General features: G+C 38.4%; 1 protein-coding gene and 1 long non-coding RNA gene across 7 annotated transcripts in view; both read left to right on the top strand.

Moving 5' to 3' along the window:
- The window catches only part of LOC137244588 (uncharacterized), a 69490-nt gene extending 61836 nt beyond the window's left edge, over window positions 1–7654 (top strand). For both annotated transcript variants that reach the window (XR_010951118.1, XR_010951120.1), the window contains 3 exons: window positions 2374–2530; window positions 6662–6897; window positions 7421–7654. This is a non-coding gene — a long non-coding RNA (uncharacterized lncRNA). The remainder of the gene's footprint in view (window positions 1–2373; window positions 2531–6661; window positions 6898–7420) is intronic.
- Window positions 7655–9741: 2087 nt separating this feature from the next.
- On the top strand, window positions 9742–18538 carry LOC137244585 (mannosylglucosyl-3-phosphoglycerate phosphatase-like). Of its 5 annotated transcripts, none has more exons than XM_067773789.1 (9): window positions 10212–10364; window positions 10471–10561; window positions 15948–16226; window positions 16283–16369; window positions 16443–17006; window positions 17103–17437; window positions 17523–17702; window positions 17771–18016; window positions 18072–18538. In XM_067773789.1, exons 3-9 carry the CDS (start codon window positions 16046–16048, stop codon window positions 18243–18245), a joined length of 1767 nt encoding a protein of 588 aa, XP_067629890.1. In that variant the 5' UTR covers window positions 10212–10364; window positions 10471–10561; window positions 15948–16045; the 3' UTR covers window positions 18246–18538. The 5 variants fall into 5 exon arrangements, with proteins under 5 accessions (XP_067629891.1, XP_067629887.1, XP_067629890.1 ...); XM_067773788.1 differs by having other exon boundaries at window positions 10458–10561; XM_067773787.1 differs by having other exon boundaries at window positions 10422–10561.
- The last annotated feature ends 1029 nt before the right edge of the window (window positions 18539–19567 follow it).

Below are 19567 nucleotides of genomic sequence, written 5' to 3'. Positions count from 1 at the left end.
ACAAATGTCTAATTGCCGCAAAGCCCTTTTAAACTAGGAAACAGAATTAATTCCCAACTTGACTTAGTTTTTTTTGATGGACCTATGTTGCCCGGCTAGCTTCGTAGTAGGACTTTGAGACTCTTATCTCAGGGGTGAGTCGTGCCCCACGTTGATTGGCATTGGAGGCCCCTGGCAGAGGCTTCCCACAGCGGATCCGGTTTCCTGTTCGCTTCATCGCCAGGTCTTCAAAGCGAAGCAGGTTTGTTAGGGTCTGCTGCTACGGTCTACGGTTACGGTCCACTTGGGAGCGTATTCGCGCGAACACACCTAGTGATGGGGCGAAAGTTGCGATAAAAAGTATCGAGAAAGAAGGAAAAAAACAGACCGGCCATCACTAGCGAAAATTGCCATGAGTTTCCGGCAAAAAAGAAAAAGAGGAAAGGTGAAAAATTGCGTGAGCGAAATTTTGGCGACCCTACAATTATACAAACGGGATATATAACATCTAGGGGCATAACTTCAGCAGCAAAGGCGTCAAGTTCCGCCAATATACTGCTTTAGTAACCTTATTGCTCACTTCGCATCCCCAACGATACTCAAGTATACTGCTTTGGTAACCTCATTGCTCACTGCGCATCCCCAACGATACTCAACTAATCACAAAACATCCTCGCCGGCTGTGCACGTAAGCAGGTGATTGTCCAGAAACTAGGAAAGAGTCGATAGCGCAAAGCACCGAAACCGTTCTTTCCGACAAATCTCGTTTCTACGCGTCTATTTTGGGTGGTAATAAACCTTGCACCGGTTGTGTTGCGTGGACATAAGATCCAGTTGAAGTAGGTCGGCGTTCGCAGTCACACCTAGTGAGATAAACCACTTCCTCTACGTTTACGAAGAACCCTACCATCTGCGGAAAAGCGTCCGACACTACCTCTGCCTCCAGGGCCAGCAGTACGCTGCCGCGTAATGCAATCAACGTCAAAGAGCCAAGTCATCCGGCTCGTAAAGGGTAGCACGAAGCTTTATCGCCACCCGGTTCACTCGGTTACCTCGACCCAAAGCGCCAACCACCACCAACGGCGCCTACTATTATCACGGGCAGCACGGACAACAACATTAACCGCAACCTTATCAGCTACGACCATAACGGCTACAACAATACTAGCCGCATCCTTATCAGCTACGACTATACCGGCTATGACAATGCTACCGCAACCTTATCAGCTACGACCATAACGGCTACAACAATACTAGCCGCATCCTTATCAGCTACGACTATATCGGCTATGACAATGCTAGCGCAACCCTATCAGCTACGACCATAACGGCTACAACAATACTAACCGCATCCTTATCAACTATGACTATACCGGCTATAACAATGCTAGCGCAACCGTATCAGCTACGACCAACTACACCAATACCAGCTACAACAATACCAGCTACAATAACAACCACAGTGCAGCGAACATACGCCTGCGGCCATCCCAATTGCAACAACGAATATCAGCGGTTAAAGCGGTGAGTTCGTTCCAATACTGAACTAAATATACGTATTTGTAGTCTCAACCTTGTTCTTTAATTTTTTTTTTGGCTCTGCAACAACAAATATTGTTAATATACAGCCATATTCAAAATCAAGGCTATCACCCTAGTATAGAATCTTAACACGTAATACATACATACATGCATATACCTAAGGAAAGAGAGCAAGCTGCATCCACTTGTAGTAAAGTTAACTTATTATACCATGCAAAAATAAAGTAGACGTAACGTAAAGTTAAGTAGATAGGTTTAATTAACTTAGAAGCAATAAAAAAAAAAAAAAACAAAACAATACCAGCACTGACTAGTAAATGCAAAACAGTTTACGTTTTACCTGAACATGTAAAACGATTTCATTAATTTTACCATAAATTTAAAAGTTCACGTTTTACCTGAACATGTAAACGATTTCGTTAATTTTGCTATGAATTTAAAAGTACCCGTTTTATCTGAACATGTAAAACGATTCCGTTAATTTTCCTATAAATTTAAAAGTTATGTTTTACTTGAATATGTGAAACAATTTCTTCGAGGAGTATGATTTACCCCAAATTTAATCTTAATTGCGTTTATAACAAATTTTCTTAGTACATATTACATATTAGTGTCATTAAACTATGCGTTATACCGGATTGATATTTGGTTAAACTCAAAAATAAGTTCTACTACAACAACATATTAATTTTGTAAGGGGGCCCCAATTATCGGAATTTGTATCCAAACTGTATAGCCCTAGAATAGGTTTGTGATTGAAACGAAAACGGGCATTTAACCAAATTTTTACTTTGTATGTAATATATCTACTATTCATAAGCACATTTATTTACAATTTTTCTTAACATTAAGGTTGGCAAGGACCCGCCCCAGCCGACAATGACTAGCCACTGTGCACCAACACATAATGCCGACCGCCTTCCTTACTGCTTCCACCGTAAATGCGATTCCATAACAGACGCTGAAGGAACGTTCTGCACTAGATACAGTGACAGGTAAAGTGCAAAAGGTACGTAAACCAATACAAAAGTTGGGGGAAAATTGTATACATATTTTGAAAATAGACGGCATTTAGCAATTCCAATGGTGACAGACCTTTATCAAAATTTGCTTCGTAAATGTGTTTCAAGTGAACTATTTCACATTCTAAGCTTTGAGAAATATCCGACTTGTATTTTTGACAAATTTTGCTGCGTTCGCCCGAACCGTAGTTTCATCCATGTCTTAAATTGCCACAAAAAGGAAAACTTTTCGTTCAAATTTCTCATAGCTGCAAATCGTTCAGTGATGCCAGTGATTACCGAATCAACGATCACCAAGAATGTATTGTTTTTGAAATCAGACTCTGAATCATCCGTAATCATCTCATTTAAATTATCTTCAGAACGCCTTTTGGGTTTTCTCTTTCGAATGTCCGGAAACTTTGCCGAGATGTTCAATTGAATAGCAACTGTTTTGCATTCGTTTAAAATTGTTTCCCATTGGTTCCTGATGAACTTCAAATCAGCTAATAAGGCATCTAGATGTCGGACCTCAACATCTGTGGTAGCGTCTCTCGCTTGGAGGACCACGCTTCTTTCATTAATGGTAGGGTTTTGAACCAAATTGAGGCCAGCAAGATACATTCGAACTTGTTGATGTACTTGAGAATGCCGGTAACATCGCCGTATGCTTGAGCAGTCAAATTTGGCTTTTGGCTGAAAGACTATGAAGAGAGCTAGGTACATTTTTTTTGAAGATGTCACATCGTTGTGGAGTGCTGCCGAAGAAAATAATTGCAGCCGTACAACATTCTGCAGCATCAACACCACATAAATTGATAGCGTTTTCTTTTCTGAAATAAATTGTTGCCTAAGTAAATGGTAATACTCTACCCCATCGGGTTAGGGGGTCAGAATATACCCGCGGTAGGTATGCCTGTCGTATGCGTAAGAGGGGACTAAAATATCAGATTCCAGGGGCTGTGTAGCGCAACCCTGCAGGTAGCGAGCGCAATATATAGCTTCCCCAAACCTAATTGTCAACCTCACCTATCCGCGGCGAATCCTGTTTCACTAACAGACGCGGCTCTGGCGACCCCAAGCTCCTCATGGAAATTGGGATGGGGAGGGAGGGGATGGCTTGAAGGTTTAATGTGGTCACATAAATCGTTCCCGAGATGGTCGGGCTAGCACCTTAAAGGTGCTGTGGTACCGGAGCGTACCGGATCTGTATCCGGCAAAGGACCATCACATCGATAATACTCCTCAAAGCCTTCGGAGAGCAACCTTATCGCTACAACAACAACAACAACAACAATAGAGTTACTCCTACCCCTAAAAATGGTCAACATTTATAGTGCATACAAAGAACATTTCAACTCACAAATTCACTCATATTAACAGAGTATATGTGGAACTTAAGAGCGAATTGAGAGTTTCACAAAGTTGCACTGCCACACCGCCATTTTAACACAGGGTAAAAGTGTAACGCTTTTGCGTTGCGAGCAGGCAAGAATTTTCACAAAAGAACGAAATACCCCGTAAAGGCGTTGCCTGTTTTTTAGAATAGAACAACAACGCTTGCGTAACACTTTATCCAGAAAAGAAAACGCTATCATAGCTGCGGGTTGCACAAGGCGAGTAATCAGCATTAGAGTTTTTGTTGAGAATGTGACGTAGTGCTCCGTTGTAAGCTCCTTTCATATTGGCGCCGTTATCGTACCCTTGTGCACGACAATCTTCAATCATGTATGGAAAATTAGATCAGCGATTTTCTGAGCAGTTTTTTGGTTACAATTCACGAAAGCCAAAATCTGTTCTGGAATTGTAAATTTGTTGCTTTCGAATTGAAATGGAGTGAGCGCAAAATGAACGTAGTTAACGTGACTAGCATCAAGCATAGCATCAACGATAATAGCAAAATACTTAGCTTTCTTGCCTTGATCTAATATAGTTTCCCTCACATGCTTTGCACAAATTTCTATAAACTCGTTCTGAATGTCTGGGGAAAGATAGTGAACTTTTAAACATTTGTGCTGCTATTGTAAAATCCTAACTTTCTCCAAATGATCTCTAAGTATCGGATCATAATGGCTTATGAGATCTTAGATGCCCAAAAAATGTCCATCCTTTCGCTTTTTGAAAAAAACCAAAATAGTGTCCAAAATTCTATATAAAATTTCTTTCCTCTTTTGAGTTTCAGTGATTAGCTGTTTATTGATAAGTGTATCAATTGTAGCCTCCTTTCGAATTAGGTTTTGTAAAGATCGCCATTGAATATAACATTTAATGTGATCTGCAGTATTTTCGTGTGATGGCAGATAAGCGTATAGCTTCTTCCATACCTGGAATTTCCAATATTCGCCAGGACAACAAATTTCGATTTCGATTTAAAGTATTGGTGCTTAACAGACGACATGGTAGGCAATAAAAAGCATTGCTACTGGCACTCCATACCAACCAGTGACGCTCCACTTTCTCTCTATTTGGCAAGATTCTGTTTAACAACGAGGTAGGAAATTCCTCGTCATGACAATCACGTGGAAAAATAACAGGGCACTTTTGATGTCCTCGACGAATTATTTCGTTGACTTCTTCAGATCGCAAAAACTCATTATTCACGGTACCGATATCGAAGTCGTTTAAATAATCTAGACTTTGATACAGAGTTGGTCGTATTGTTGGAAGGCTTTTTGAAGATGAACCTTCATCAGTGTTACCACGAAAACTTTACGATTTCGGATTCATGTAAACATATATTTTTGTTCGATGTTTTTATTGTCTCCTCACTGTTCGAGGGACCAGGTAAAAAATTATTATCAATATTCGTTGCTTTTGAAATTCGGCTTAAAATTTCCACATGGAAGAACTAAAGACTCTCCTGAATTAAAAAAAATGTCTTAGTACCTCTAAATCGCGGGCCCCCCCGAGAAATACCGGGGCCCCTAAGAAATATCGTGCCCTGTGCTTGCCAGGCTAAGGCTCCAGCTATTAGGAGTGATAAAGCTGTCAGATCTAGAAGCAGCAAGTGGCTTAAGTCCTAGGAAGCTTCTAGTATTTGTGAAGAGGACGGAGTTTTTTTATAACATAGGTCCTGGTTCTTGATAGGGTTTTCAGCTTGGTTGTTAAAACATACTTCTGGTAACACTACGGACCCATTCAGTCTATGTGAGATCCTCATGAACCGGCCACTTCAACCTAACCTATATTTTGTGTTTTGGTTTTTACTTTAGAATCTACCGGTTAATTAAGCGATGTCAGCTAACTAAGCGCCTTCAAATGTAGATCCATAAGGAACATGAGGTCGCCAGAGCCTCGGCTGTTAAAGAAAGAGGATTCGCCACGGGTAGGTGACGTTGACAATTGGGTTGGAGAGGCTATATATTGCGCTGGCAACCCATTGAAAGGATTGCGCTACAAAACCCCTTGAATCAATTTGGTATTTTAGTCGCCTCTTACGACAGGCATAGCTACCACGGGTATACTCTAAGCCCACTAACCCGCTGGAGCCATGAGAAGCGTGAGTGCACTTTGGGTGTCGCAAGGCAAGTTCCGTCGTGCCTGGTGTTGTTGGGTGAGCGGCCAGGCAAGGCAGCAGGGTACACATGCACCATTCAGGAGGATACCTTCGCTGAGCCCAGCAAATCTGGGAAAATTAGATGTACTGCTCAGATCCAGCAAACGAGTATGTTCTGTACTGACATATGATAAACTTGCAGACAACCAAACGTTTACTTTCCTGTCCAAAAGGGAATTGGTGCTCGTCACTGGTGCTAAAGAAGAATAGACGTAGTCATATCAATTCGTTCCCGGGTTACTCGGGGAAAGCAGTTTTAGCAGTACTTTGCCCGTTTCAATTTGCACATCCATTCAAAGAACTTCGCATAATGGATTAAACAGTCATCTGCATTTATTTTGTAGCACGCCTAATTTACTATCTATTACCCCAACATCTATCAATTATCCCTTGTTATAATCTTCGGGTTTCCCCGCTACCGGAAGATGCCTTGGCATGGTGGAGGTTCACTTGAATTTACTTTACAGGTCCTGATTCTGGTTATCTGAAATCCCCTTGAGTATCTTGTATTTATTAAGCACTTCCGGTTATATTAAAAACTTATTATCTATCCTTACTGATATTCGTTTCTTTTTCATTCTAGGTAATTCGATTTGACGATGTGGGCATAGCAATATTCCAGCTGTGGCTGTAAGAAGAACGTACATTTGCTCAAACTACAAGAAAACTGCGACAACTGTCCCTCGGCCTTTTTAGTATCACATATAAGGCCCTGCCACGCATATTATGGGAAAGGGTCAAGTTCAAAGGCTCAACATCACCTGCAAATCGACTTTGATAGCACGAAATGGGGCTGCATATATTCCGGTATTATACTAGGTACAAACACACGCCATATTGGCAATTTATACCATTTGGGCAATTTATTACGCAATTTATCATATAATAAATTGTAATAACAAATTGCCAATTTAAAAAAAATTGCGTAATAAATTGTTTCAAACTGTAAATACAACCTTGTAAAGTGTGTTTATTGAGTAGAATTAAACGTCAGCTGCGCATGGCTCAACTATATGGTTGGCTCATCTCATCAGCTGATATTATTTTTTTCATTTCACTGGAGTAGGAATTGTCAAAAGAGGATGGCAAACTCAAAATGAAACCAAAACATTGAACACATTATCTTACAACACACAAAAATTTTAAAGTTTTATGTTTTCATTCCATTCCATTCACCTAATTCCAACACGCACATTTTGACATTCTGAACACAGGTATGTTGTTGCTGTAGAGATGAGCCAACCGGCCATCAAATTACTATTGTGTAAGCTAAATTGAGTTGTATGAACACCACTCAATTTGAATTGATATTGCCTCAATTTATTTTTCTGTTTGAACATAGCATTATATCTACAACACTCATATCTATGCAAACTGATACTAACAACACCACCAGCACAGGAAAAATTGAGCACCATCAGTGTGAGCTTCGAAACTCAAAATGGTTTCAGAAAGGGTACGACTACGAATGAGTTTATGTCTTTACATATGTAGTTTGTACATATAAATATGCACATATGTAAGGTTTACCAGAAAATTAAGGAAATTATTTGTAAAAACCATTGTATACATAATTTATTCATAATTAAATATTATTTAAACAAAAGGGACTCGTTTCATTCATATAAAAAGCGAATTGATAGAAGGTAACTGGTACGGGTAACCGATAGGCCAGTTACCCGTGTTGTTGTTGTTGCATATGTTTTGGTTAGCGATAACGAAAACATACCTAATGAAGTAACTTAAAAATGTAAATAACATCAAGCGAGAAGGAATGTCGAAAACACAATAGGTAAGAGCGAGAAAGCGAGTCACACGTACACTATTTTGAGAGAGCGCATGCGGTACCTTTTTCACGACAGCAATATAAAAGCAATTGGTAAAAGTCATTAAGACGATAATTGGTGACTAAGTTATTGGTAACGATTAAGTAATCGATTAGGTAACGGGTACCTGTCTTGTAGGGTAGCTTATTTAAAAGGTTTTCGGAACTATAGTATTCCCAAGAGGAAAAAGTAGAGTAACTTTTCATTTTGCAAAACTTTGTTGTTGGCACTTTGAAATTAATTGTCTCATGATCCGAAATTCTATATTCAACTATATTTTCCGACCTAACTTGATCATTATTACTATAGAGCAAGTCAATTTTGATAGACGAGTTCTCTGCTATTCTCGTATTGAAATTAATTCTGCGAATCTTTGCCCTTTGTGCGAATAAACTTAATAGGTGTTTCGAGTATGTTGACATACATTCATATTGATGTTAAAATCTCCAAATATGATATTAGCCGTGTTTTTTAACACGCGCGTATACGTTTCGTTTGCGCGTGTTAAAAAACGCCTATCTTCGCTTAGATAATGCTTAGGAGACCCATCTAGCGGCTGTGGTAAAACAACTAGCTACAGCAACAGGGTGTACCGAAAAGCGGAGACGCAACGCTCTGATGGCCATAGGGTATAACATATAGCTGAATCAGTTGCGATGAATTGTGGACACACATATAATACATAGAATTAGTGTACAGGGTGAAACAAAGACACATATTTCAGTTACATCTGAGTATAATGCGTATTGAAATTTTGTAGGACAAAATTTATGCGCAGCAATTTCAGAGGTGTATTTATAGTTTGTCTCTTAGCAGTCAATATAAAGTTTAAGCGTAAACGGATATACGCGTGTTAAAAAACACGGCTATTATTGTCTGATTCCTTGAGGTTTTCAGTCAGGATTTATGCGATTGTATTAGTGATGTCAACAATTCTGTTAAATTGTTGGAGTTTCCCTCTGCTCTGTTTAGCAGGGTAACTACCGGGTGTAGTACGGTACAGTCAGATGATTGTGACGTCTATTATATTGGACCCATAGCGGAACGATACAAGGTGGCAGCATGGTGACATACCTACAAACATAAATAAAAATCCCATGTACTTTGTTTTTGTAAATTCGATGGACAAATGTCAAAATCGTACTGCGCCGGAAGTTGATTTATCAAATCAAACAAAAAAAGTTTATAATCAGCTGTTCCATGCTGCCACCTTGTATCGTTCCGCCATGATTGGACCAAAGCAAATTCAGTAGGTAAGTTCAGTGCATGATTCAATCACAAGAGGTTAACATCATTGTTTACTATATAGTTTGGCAGCTTAAATAGAGGTTATGTTGCGAATAGAGTGGAAGGCAGTGGACTAGGCAGTCGAATGTCATATAATGAAGGAATGGTGTTCGGAGTTTTTTCAAAGTTTTAAAAAAAAATGATAAAAGCTTTAATATAAATAAAACTATTGTTTTAATAACAACAAAAACGCCTTATATATTCTATATACCAAAGAGTATATATTTGTTAAGAGGCCTCACTCGATACTTTGTTGTTGCCAAAGCACCCTGTCATGTCGAATGTGATTCTCAAGGAAGTTTTGTTTAGTTTTTTTTAATTGAATCCTATATAGTTATGCGGTAAAGTGACTTTGCATAATTACGATTTTTGGAAAGAGAATTAATTTAATACAATCAGTAAAATAAACACAAATACCCCACGAAAATGTATAGAAAGCGTTTTTATAAATACATCTGATAAAAAAAACCAACGACTACCTTGAGAAAACATCGAGTAATTTGCTTTGGCAACAACAAAAGTATCGAGTGACGCCTCTTGACAAATATATACTCTTTGTATATACATAAATTCGTAAGGATTATCTCACTTTAAAATTTGAGTTAAATAATCTAAAGTTTTTTTTGAAACTGAGTCGAGAACTGTGCGTGTGAATGTGCGAATTTTCACCGATCAGCTGTTAGTTGCGCTACTTGGTAAAATTTACAATGGTTAACATTTTTTTTGACTTGACAATCAAGGCGAATCTATACTAGGTAATGGCAAAGCGAATTCAACCAATTCGCTGTGCGGAAGAATGTCAAGTCAAAAGAAAATTTTCATTGATTTCGATTAACTGACATGTTGCAGTACAAGGCGTTGTATGGAAAATTATCAAGAAGAAGCAATCAGCTGATGGGATAACACCACCTGTAATGAATTCGCCTTGCTTGACAATCATCTGCACGACGAATTGATGGAATTCGCTTTGCCACCACCGAAGGCGAATTCAGTACCAGGTGGTGTTCGCCTTGGCCACCACCTGGTATAGATTCGCCTTGACCTTTACTATGGTCCGTGGGCCACCCATACCACCAAAAAGAACGACTTATTTCTCTCGAAACGAAAACAAAAATTCCAAAACCTCTTACGGAATATGGTTGTTTATTGGCGTAAATTGTATTGAATTGTTTGGTAATTATTCAATTAAAACCTACATATATTAAAGTTTGTGCGACTTTATTTGATTAGCGATGCTTTCCATTTCCAATGTGTTTAAATTTTGAGAACGGACTTGCAGAAACATAACCAAATCGACATTGCAGAAAAATATACTTTATTAAAAAAATCTTTAAAAAACGTGAATTATGTTGAACTGAAGGCACACATTGGTAAATATTCTGTTTTATAAATATACATAAGTATTGCTGCAAAAATTCAATAACCACATTGAAAATTACCTAAAAAGGTATGGTCATGAGTTCTGTATAATAAAATGAATTTGGGCGGAGTTAAGACACCGATTTGTTTCAAATTGACGACCAGCAACCCCTTTCAGGTGCCAGCTACAATTGGAACATTGTACGGTAACGTTTTACAAGACGGTGCACCCCCTAATTTTTATCAAAAAATTATCAAAGGTGGTATCAAAAGACTCCTCACATCGAGATGACGATTCTAGAGAAAAAAATGTGATTCACACGCCGCAAAAATAAAGCAAGTTGAGCATTTTTTTGTTTCTGTTGTTTTTGTTGTATTAACGATAAAGACACTCCCCGAAGGCCTTGGGGGAGTGTTATCGATGCTGATGGTCCTTTGCCAGATATAGATCCGCTACGCCCTAGTAACAAAGCACCATTAGGGTACTAGCCCGACCATCTCGGGAACGATTTATATGACCACACTAAACCTTCAGGTCAGCTCTCCCTCCCCACCCCTAGTTCCATGAGGAGCTTGGGGTCGCCAGAGCCTCGTCTGTTAATGAAACAGAATACGCCGCGGGTAGGTGAGGTTGACAATTGGGTTGGATAAGCTATATATTGCGCTACACAACCCCTTGAATCGTTTTTGTTTTTTTTTGTTTCTGGTGTTCGGTTTCGTGGACAGGTCTATATTTAATAGTCCTAGTTTCAGGTTATTGTCCAGAGAACGAATATTATTTGAGGATTAAATTTCCAATTTTATAATATGGTACATTTACATAGCTCCATTAGTACAAACATGGGTTGTTGTTGTTGTTTATGGTCGATTGAAGTCTCAAAATACGCGTATTTACGTCTAAATTGAGAATCCGAAAGCGGAAGTTAACTTTTTTCACCATCTAGACGTAAATACGCGCTTTCTGCCGACAAAGATAGACGGAGGGCCAACAGACACGCACATAAACATAAATTCAGCGCGTCACAAATTACCATCACCGCCAGAGAGGTTGAGGATGCCATCGGTCATGCTAAACCATCCAAAGCAGTGGGCCCAGACGGCATAGCCATGCCGATGCTTAAAAGCCTAGGGAAAGAGGGTTTCAAATATTTAGCACATGTCTTCAACCTGTCTCTTTCCACCTTTGTCATACCCGAAAAATGGAAAATGGACAAGGTACCCAAAACTTGCGAAAGAGGTACGCATACTTCCCAGGGAAACGCGAGTCACTCTAGCTCAACTTCGTTCTGGATACTGTAACAGGTTAAACTCTTACCTATCCAGAATCAACCACGACATACAAAAGTTATGCCCCGCTTGCAATGTGTCCCCCCACGTGACACCGACCATCTCTTTAATTGTAATGTGGAACCAACGCCTCTAACATCCCTTTCATTATGGTCCACCCCTGTTGAAACAGCAAGTTTCCTTAGGCTTCCGTTAGAGAACATTGATGACAATTTGTGATCGGTCGCAACTATTAGGTGGGGCGAAGCACTGCTACAACAACAACAATTGCAATTAAAACAAGTAAGGAAGGTTAAGCTCGGGTGTAACCGAACATTACATACTCAGTTGAGAGCTATGGTGACAACATAAGGGAAAATAACCATGTAGGAAAATGAACCGAGGGAAACCCTGGAATGTGTTTGTATGACATGTGTATCAAATGAAAGGCATTAAAGAGTATTTTATGAAGGAGTGGGCCATAGTTCTATAGGTGGACGCCATTTAGGGATATAGCCATAAAGGTGGATCAGGGTTGACTCTAGAATGCGTTTGTACGATATGGGTATCAAATGAAAGGTGTTGATGAGTAATTTAAAAAGGAGTAATCCTTAGTTCCATAGGCGAACGCCGTTTCGAAATATCGCCATAAAGGTGGTCCAGGGGTGACCCTAGAATTTGTTTGTACAATATGGGTATCAAAAGAAAGGTGTTAATGAGTATTTTAAAAAGGAGTAATGCTTAGTTCCATAGGTGGACGCCGTTTCGAGATATCGCCATAAAGGTGGACCAGGGGTGACCCTAGAATTTGTTTGTACAATATGGGTATCAAAAGAAAGGTGTTAATGAGTATTTTAAAAAGGAGTAATGCTTAGTTCCATAGGTGGACGCAGTTTCGAGATATCGCCATAAAGGTGGACCAAGGGTGACTCTAGAATTTGTTTGTACAATATGGGTATCAAAACAAAGGTATTAATGAGTATTTTAAAAGGGAGTGATGCTTAGTTCCACAGGTGGACGCCGTTTCGAGATATCGCCATAAAGGTCGACCAGGGGTGACCCTAGAATTTGTTTGTACCATATGGGTATCAAATTAAAGGTATTAATGAGGGTTTTAAAAGGGAGTGGGCCTTAGTTCTATAGGTGGACGCCGTTTCGAGATATCGCCATAAAGGTCGACCAGGTGTGACCCTAGAATTTGTTTGTACGATATGGGTATCAAATTAAAGGTATTAAGGAGGGTTTTAAAAGGGAGTGGTGGTAGTTGTATAGGTGGTCGCCTTTTCGAGATATCGGCATAAAGGTGGACCAGGGGTGACTCTAGAATGCGTTTGTACGATATGGGTATCAAATTAGAGGTATTAAGGAGGGTTTTAAAAGGGAGTGGTGGTAGTTGTATAGGTGGTCGCCTTTTCGAGATATCGGCATAAAGGTGGACCAGGGGTGACTCTAGAATGCGTTTGTACGATATGGGTATCAAATGAAAGGTGTTAATGAGTATTTTAAAAGGGAGTAATCCTTAGTTCCATAGGTGGACGCCGTTTCGAAATATCGCCATAAAGGTGGACCAGGGGTGACCCTAGAATTTGTTTGTACAATATGGGTATCAAAAGAAAGGTGTTAATGAGTATTTTAAAAAGGAGTAATGCTTAGTTCCATAGGTGGACGCAGTTTCGAGATATCGCCATAAAGGTGGACCAAGGGTGACTCTAGAATGTGTTTGTACAATATGGGTATCAAAAGAAAGGTATTAATGAGTATTTTAAAAGGGAGTGATGCTTAGTTCCACAGGTGGACGCCGTTTCGAGATATCGCCATAAAGGTGGACCAGGGGTGACCCTAGAATTTGTTTGTACCATATGGGTATCAAATTAAAGGTATTAATGAGGGTTTTAAAAGGGAGTGGGCCTTAGTTCTATAGGTGGACGCCGTCTCGAAATATCGCCATAAAGGTGGACCAGGGGTGACTCTAGAATGTGTTTGTACGATATGGGTATCAAATTAAAGGTATTAATGAGAGTTTTAAAAGGGAGTGGTGGTAGTTATATATGTGAAGGCGTTTTCCAGATATCGACCAAAATGTGGACCAGGGTGACCCAGAACATCATCTGTTGGATACCGTTAATTTATTTATATATGTAATACCTGCCAAGATTTTAAGGGTTTTTTATTTCGCCCTGCAGAACTTTTTCATTTTCTTCTACTTAATATGGTAGGTGTCACAACCATTTTATAAAGTTTTTTCTAAAGTTATATTTCGCGTCAATAAACCAATCCAATTACCTCACCATGTTTCATCCCTTTTTTCGTATTTGGTATAGAATTATGGCATTTTTTTCATTTTTCGTAATTTTCGATATCGAAAAAGTGGGCGTGGTCATTGTCGGATTTCGTTCATTTTTCATACCAAGATAAAGTGAGTTCAAGTAAGTACGTGAACTAAGTTCATTAAAGATATGTCGATTTTTGCTCAAGTTATCGTGTTAACGGCCATGCGGAAGGACAGACGAACGACTGTGTATAAAAACTGGGCGTGGCATCAACCGATTTCGCCCGTTTTCACAGAAAACAGTTAACATCATAAAATCTATGCCACTACCAAATTTCAAAAGGATTGGTTAATTTTTGTTCGACTTATCGCGTTAAAAGTATCCTAGACAAATTAAATAAAAAAGGGCGGAGCCACGCCCATTTTGAAATTTTCTTTTATTTTTGTATTTTGTTGCACCATATCATTACTGGAGTTGAATGTTGACATAATTTACTTATATACTGTAAAGATATTAATTTTTTTGTTAAAATTTTACTAAAAAAAATTTTTTTTTTTAATAGTGGGCGTGGTCCTTCTCCGATTTTGCTAATTTTTATTGGGCATACATATATTAATAGGAGTAACGTCCCTGCCAAACTTCATCATGATATCTTCAACGACTGACAAATTACAGCTTGCAAAAGTTTTAAATTGCCTTCTTTTAAAAGTGGGCGGTGCCACGCCCGTTGTCCAAAATTTTACTAATTTTCTATTCTGCGTCATAAATTCAACTCATCTACCAAGTTTCGTCGCTTTATCTGTCTTTGGTAATGAATTATCGCACTTTTTCGGTTTTTCGAAATTTTCGATATCGAAAAAGTGGGCGTGGTTATAGTCCGATATCGTTCATTTTAAATAGCGATCTGAGATGAGTGCTCAGGAACCTACATCATCAAGATACCTCAAAATTTATTTATTTATTTATTTATTTATTTAGTCTAGTAACAAATGTTTAGTACAGACACTTATGACTAAATTACAGAGACCAGCTTATATTAAGCAATGGAGAACATTAACAAGAAGAATTTATATTATTACAGATTAAGTAATTTTTTAGTTTAAGTTGAAAAGCGTATTTTGAGTCGGAGAAATCAAAATCCAAAACACTAGAGAAGCAATTAATTTCTGATAGGGCTCTGTTAATAGGCGCTTTTGAGTTATAAACAGTTCTACTCAGCCCTATGAAAAAGATTTCAAAGTGGCGGAGGTTTCTACAGGGAGTATTTAAGCATAGTCTTTCAAGAAGCAGCGCGCAGTCAATTTTGCCCGTGAAAAGATCGAAAATGAACAACGAGGCCAAAAGAATTCTGCGATTGTTAAGGGATAATAAGGATATTAGTTGGCATCGAGACTCATAAGACGGGATCGGTTCAGAGAAACGTAATGAAATAAGCGCGAAGCGCATAAAGATTTTTTGAACCCGCTCCAGGCGGTTGATGTGAACTGTGTGGTAGGGCCGCCAAATGAAAGCCGCATACTCAAGTTACTCAAGTTATCGTGTTAACGGACGGACGTACGGACGGACGGACGGACGGACGGACATGGCTTAATCGAATTTTTTTTCGATCCTGATTGTTTTGATATATGGAAGTCTATATCTATCTCGATTCCTTTATATATGTACAACCAACCGTTATCCAATCAAACTTAATATACTCTGTAAGCTCTGCTCAACTGAGTATAAAAACAAAACTTCTTTAAATCGGAGCTTTCTGTGCGACATCGGCATTAAAGGACTTAATTTTATAAGATGCATAGGTGCAGTGAAACATATATTGTATCGACTTATATTGTATATCTATACATACATATTTATTTAGTTATTTCAGATCCCAGTACTTGTGTGGATATTTTACTCAATCTAGTAAATCAGCCATTCAGAGACAGAATCAAAACAAATTTGAATAATTGACTGATAATGTCTAACCGCAGCGAGACTCCTTTAACAATCTTACATTACAATGACGTTTATAATATTGAACCGAACAGTGGTAAGGAACCAATTGGCGGAGCAACACGGTTTTGCACGGCTATCAAATCATTTGCTCATCTGGACCCACTAGTTCTGTTCAGCGGTGATATTTTCTCTCCCAGCATGCGTAAGTAGGCATTATTTAATAAAATAAAATTTTAAATTGAATGCTCTTTTATTTAGTTAGTACATTCACTCAGGGCGAACAGATGCTACCAGTCCTACGAGAATCCGGTACTCATTGTGCTGTTTTTGGAAACCATGATTTTGGTATATACATATTTTAAATGTTTGTATATAATAAGTTCCTACATATGTACGCCCTTTTACAATTTATTTTTAGATCACGGTTTGGATGTTCTCGCGAATTTAATTAAGAAAACAACTTTTCCTTGGCTTATGTCGAATGTTGTAGACAAAGAAACAGGAAAGCCTCTTGGTGGTGGTAAAACACATCACTCACTAATTCATAATGGAACGCACATTGGGCTTATTGGATTAGTCGAAAAGGAGTGGCTGGAAACATTGCCAACTATTGATCTAAATGAAGTTATCTACTTTGACTTCGTAGAGTCAGGAAATAAATTAGCATCTCAATTGCATAAAGAGGGCTGCGAAATTATTATTGCACTCACTCATATGCGAACACCAAATGATTTGAAACTCGCGACTCATTCCATTGGTATAGATTTAGTACTGGGTGGACATGATCATGTATATGAGATCAAAGAAGTGAACGGTGTAAAAATATTAAAGTCAGGGACAGATTTTCGTCAATTTTCCAAAATTACAATTGAGAATGAACGTGATGTGAATAGTAAACTTGTGATAAACATTGAACAGATAAATGTAACAGCAGCATACGTGGAGGATAAAGATTTAAAAGAAGAACTGGGAAAATTTTCAGGTAGTTTATTTATGGTAGTACATGTATGATTTGGAAACAAATTCCCTGCTAAGCTTTAAATAGAAAAGTTTATTAAATTAAAATTATAATTTTTAGAAATTGTTGAATCTAAAATGACCGAGGTTCTGGGGAACTTTAGTGTTGAACTAGATGGGCGTTTCTCCGTTATTCGCGCACAAGAAACTAATTTGGGGAATTGGGTGTGCGATGTAGTTTTGGCTGCAACTGGAGCCGACGTGGTGATTATCAATTCTGGCACTTTCCGTTCAGACCAAATTCATCCACCTGGTCCTTTTACGATGCGAGACTTAGTGAATGTCATACCAATGCGTGACCCTCTAATACTATTGGAGATCACAGGAAAATGCTTGCTGGATGCTTTAGAAAACGCCGTATCTGCGTATCCCAAGCTAGAAGGAAGATTTGCCCAAGTGAGTATTAGTATCAAAGAATTTTTATTTTAGCGCTTTAGAAGCATGTCGGTTTACACAATTAAACAGTATAATGTACATGTAGGTAAGTGGTATTACATTCGCCTTTGATCCTGCAAAACCACCTGGAAGTCGAATAGACCCACGCTTAATACAAGTCGGAGATGAATATATAAACTTAAAGCAAACGTATAAAATATGTATTAAAAGTTATATTTATCATGGATGTGATGGCTTTACAATGTTTAAAAAGGCCAAAGTTCTGGTAAATTATAGAGCCTCTTGCTTAAACTAAATCTTAACCTATTTGTTAAATATTTATTAACGCTACAGATTGACGAAGATCTTTGCCCTGAGCTTGGCCTTGCCATACAAAACCACTTTAAGGCCATTTATTTAAGAAATGAAAAAAAGGATCATCATACTAAACATCGACAATCATTAGTTACACTTTCAAGACGTCACAGTATGGTACAAATGTTGGAAAATATGGACCTAGATGGGCCATCTCCCTTAAGAAAATTATCTGTAGGACATCAAGCAAAAATTGTTGACTTTCCCAACACAAAAGTGTCAAAGGTACTTAACATTTTTTGTAAAGTGGTTATAAACAAAGCAATAATTTTGTTCATAGATGTCACGACGAGCTTCTTTGGATGATTTAGAACAATCAAGTTGTGAGCTGGCTCCCACAATACAACAAAGGATTATACGAATTCTGGACGAGGAACATCATAAGCAATTAACAATGAAGCAGGAAACTTCTATCGCGAATTCTGTAATTAAAGAAGTGGAAGACGAGCAATGAACAAATCTATTAACAGGGATTAAATTGAAATGCGTGACGAACAGTAATGCGATGCTTAGAGCAAATGTATTAGTAATAATACTGAATTGTTGATATTAGTTGTTTTCCTATCTCTAATATTGTTGGACTTTTTCTTTTAAGTTTAAGTTAAAATTACTATACTTTTATTTAAATTTGTGCCTAGCTGTATGAAATATATTGGTTTTAAATATGCCCAAAAGTTTTGGCAACCAGAGAAGTATTCAATGCCAATCCATATAAAAAAATACCATCTTGGCGCATACAACGTTTAAGTACTCTTATATGAGCGATCGGCAATAAAAAATAGATTTATATCAAGAGAGAATAAAAGCAGTACTTCTAAGCATATCCGCAAGAAAAAAAAAAAAAACAGAGGCATATGCTGCATTTCACTTTCACTCGAATTCGCTTGTTGCATTCGGCAACATTTAAATAGTTGTTGATATGAAAATTCTACAGCCAATTTTTATTTAAGTTTTATTTTACAAATATTTTTACAGATACAGTTTTATTCACTCTTGATATAAACTCTGTTTTTTATTGCCGGTTACTTGTTGTTGTTGTTGTAGCGATAAGGTTGCTCCCCGAAGGCTTTGAGGAGTGTTATCGATGTGATGGTCCTTTGCCGGATACAGATCCGGTACGCTCCGGTACCACAGCACCATTAAGGTGCTAGCCCGACCATCTCGGGAACGATTTATGTGGCCACATTAAACCTTCAGGCCATTCAAATTATTTGCTACAAGGAATAATACTTTGGCGGTTTGAGTTAATAAATGCAAATGTGTCTAGTTCTCTTTACATATCAAAACTCGTTTATAAATTTTAAGTATAAATAAAGGGGCATGGTCAATTGTTTACATTATTGCGCGGAAGTGTAAGGAATATCGACCTAACCTAATAGAAAAGTCGTAACCTAAAAGTTTTGTTAACATTAAGGTACACATCTCGGACATTCTATTCTTAAGGTTTTATCTCAACGAAATCATTAATAAAGTCGCATCTCAGGAGGCTTGGGTCCGATTTACAAAACATACAAGGTTTGCCTTACAAACAAACTTCTGGGCTTAATCCCAATATTCGTCGATACCGAAATCCTTATAAAACTTTTGTGGCGTCCTGCTGTTCGCGTCCAAGGACGTCCCGCGATACACACTTAAGCGTGCCTCTGCCACTTTCTGGCAGCTGTTGCTCGCACCAAACGGAACCTCCAGCTCACACGGCCACCTCAACCTACATAAAGTGGATGGAAACAATGCCAAGCACAAGCCCCTGCCCATGTCTCGCCTCTCCTATGCGGC

Source organism: Eurosta solidaginis, chromosome 3 (assembly GCF_040869045.1).
Source record: "Eurosta solidaginis isolate ZX-2024a chromosome 3, ASM4086904v1, whole genome shotgun sequence".
Taxonomy (NCBI): domain Eukaryota; kingdom Metazoa; phylum Arthropoda; class Insecta; order Diptera; family Tephritidae; genus Eurosta; species Eurosta solidaginis.
The sequence above is the reverse complement of the archived record's forward strand: the minus strand, read 5'-3'. Positions and strand labels throughout refer to the sequence as shown.

Bases quoted from the DNA above. Each gene is read 5' to 3' on its own strand.
- LOC137244585 (XM_067773790.1), top strand. From the start codon at position 16,046: ATGTCTAACCGCAGCGAGACTCCTTTAACAATCTTACATTACAATGAC. The intron at 16,370-16,442 runs GTATATACATAT...ATTTATTTTTAG, and splicing joins TTTTGGAAACCATGATTTTG to ATCACGGTTTGGATGTTCTC. The intron at 17,007-17,102 runs GTAGTTTATTTA...TATAATTTTTAG, and splicing joins AGAACTGGGAAAATTTTCAG to AAATTGTTGAATCTAAAATG.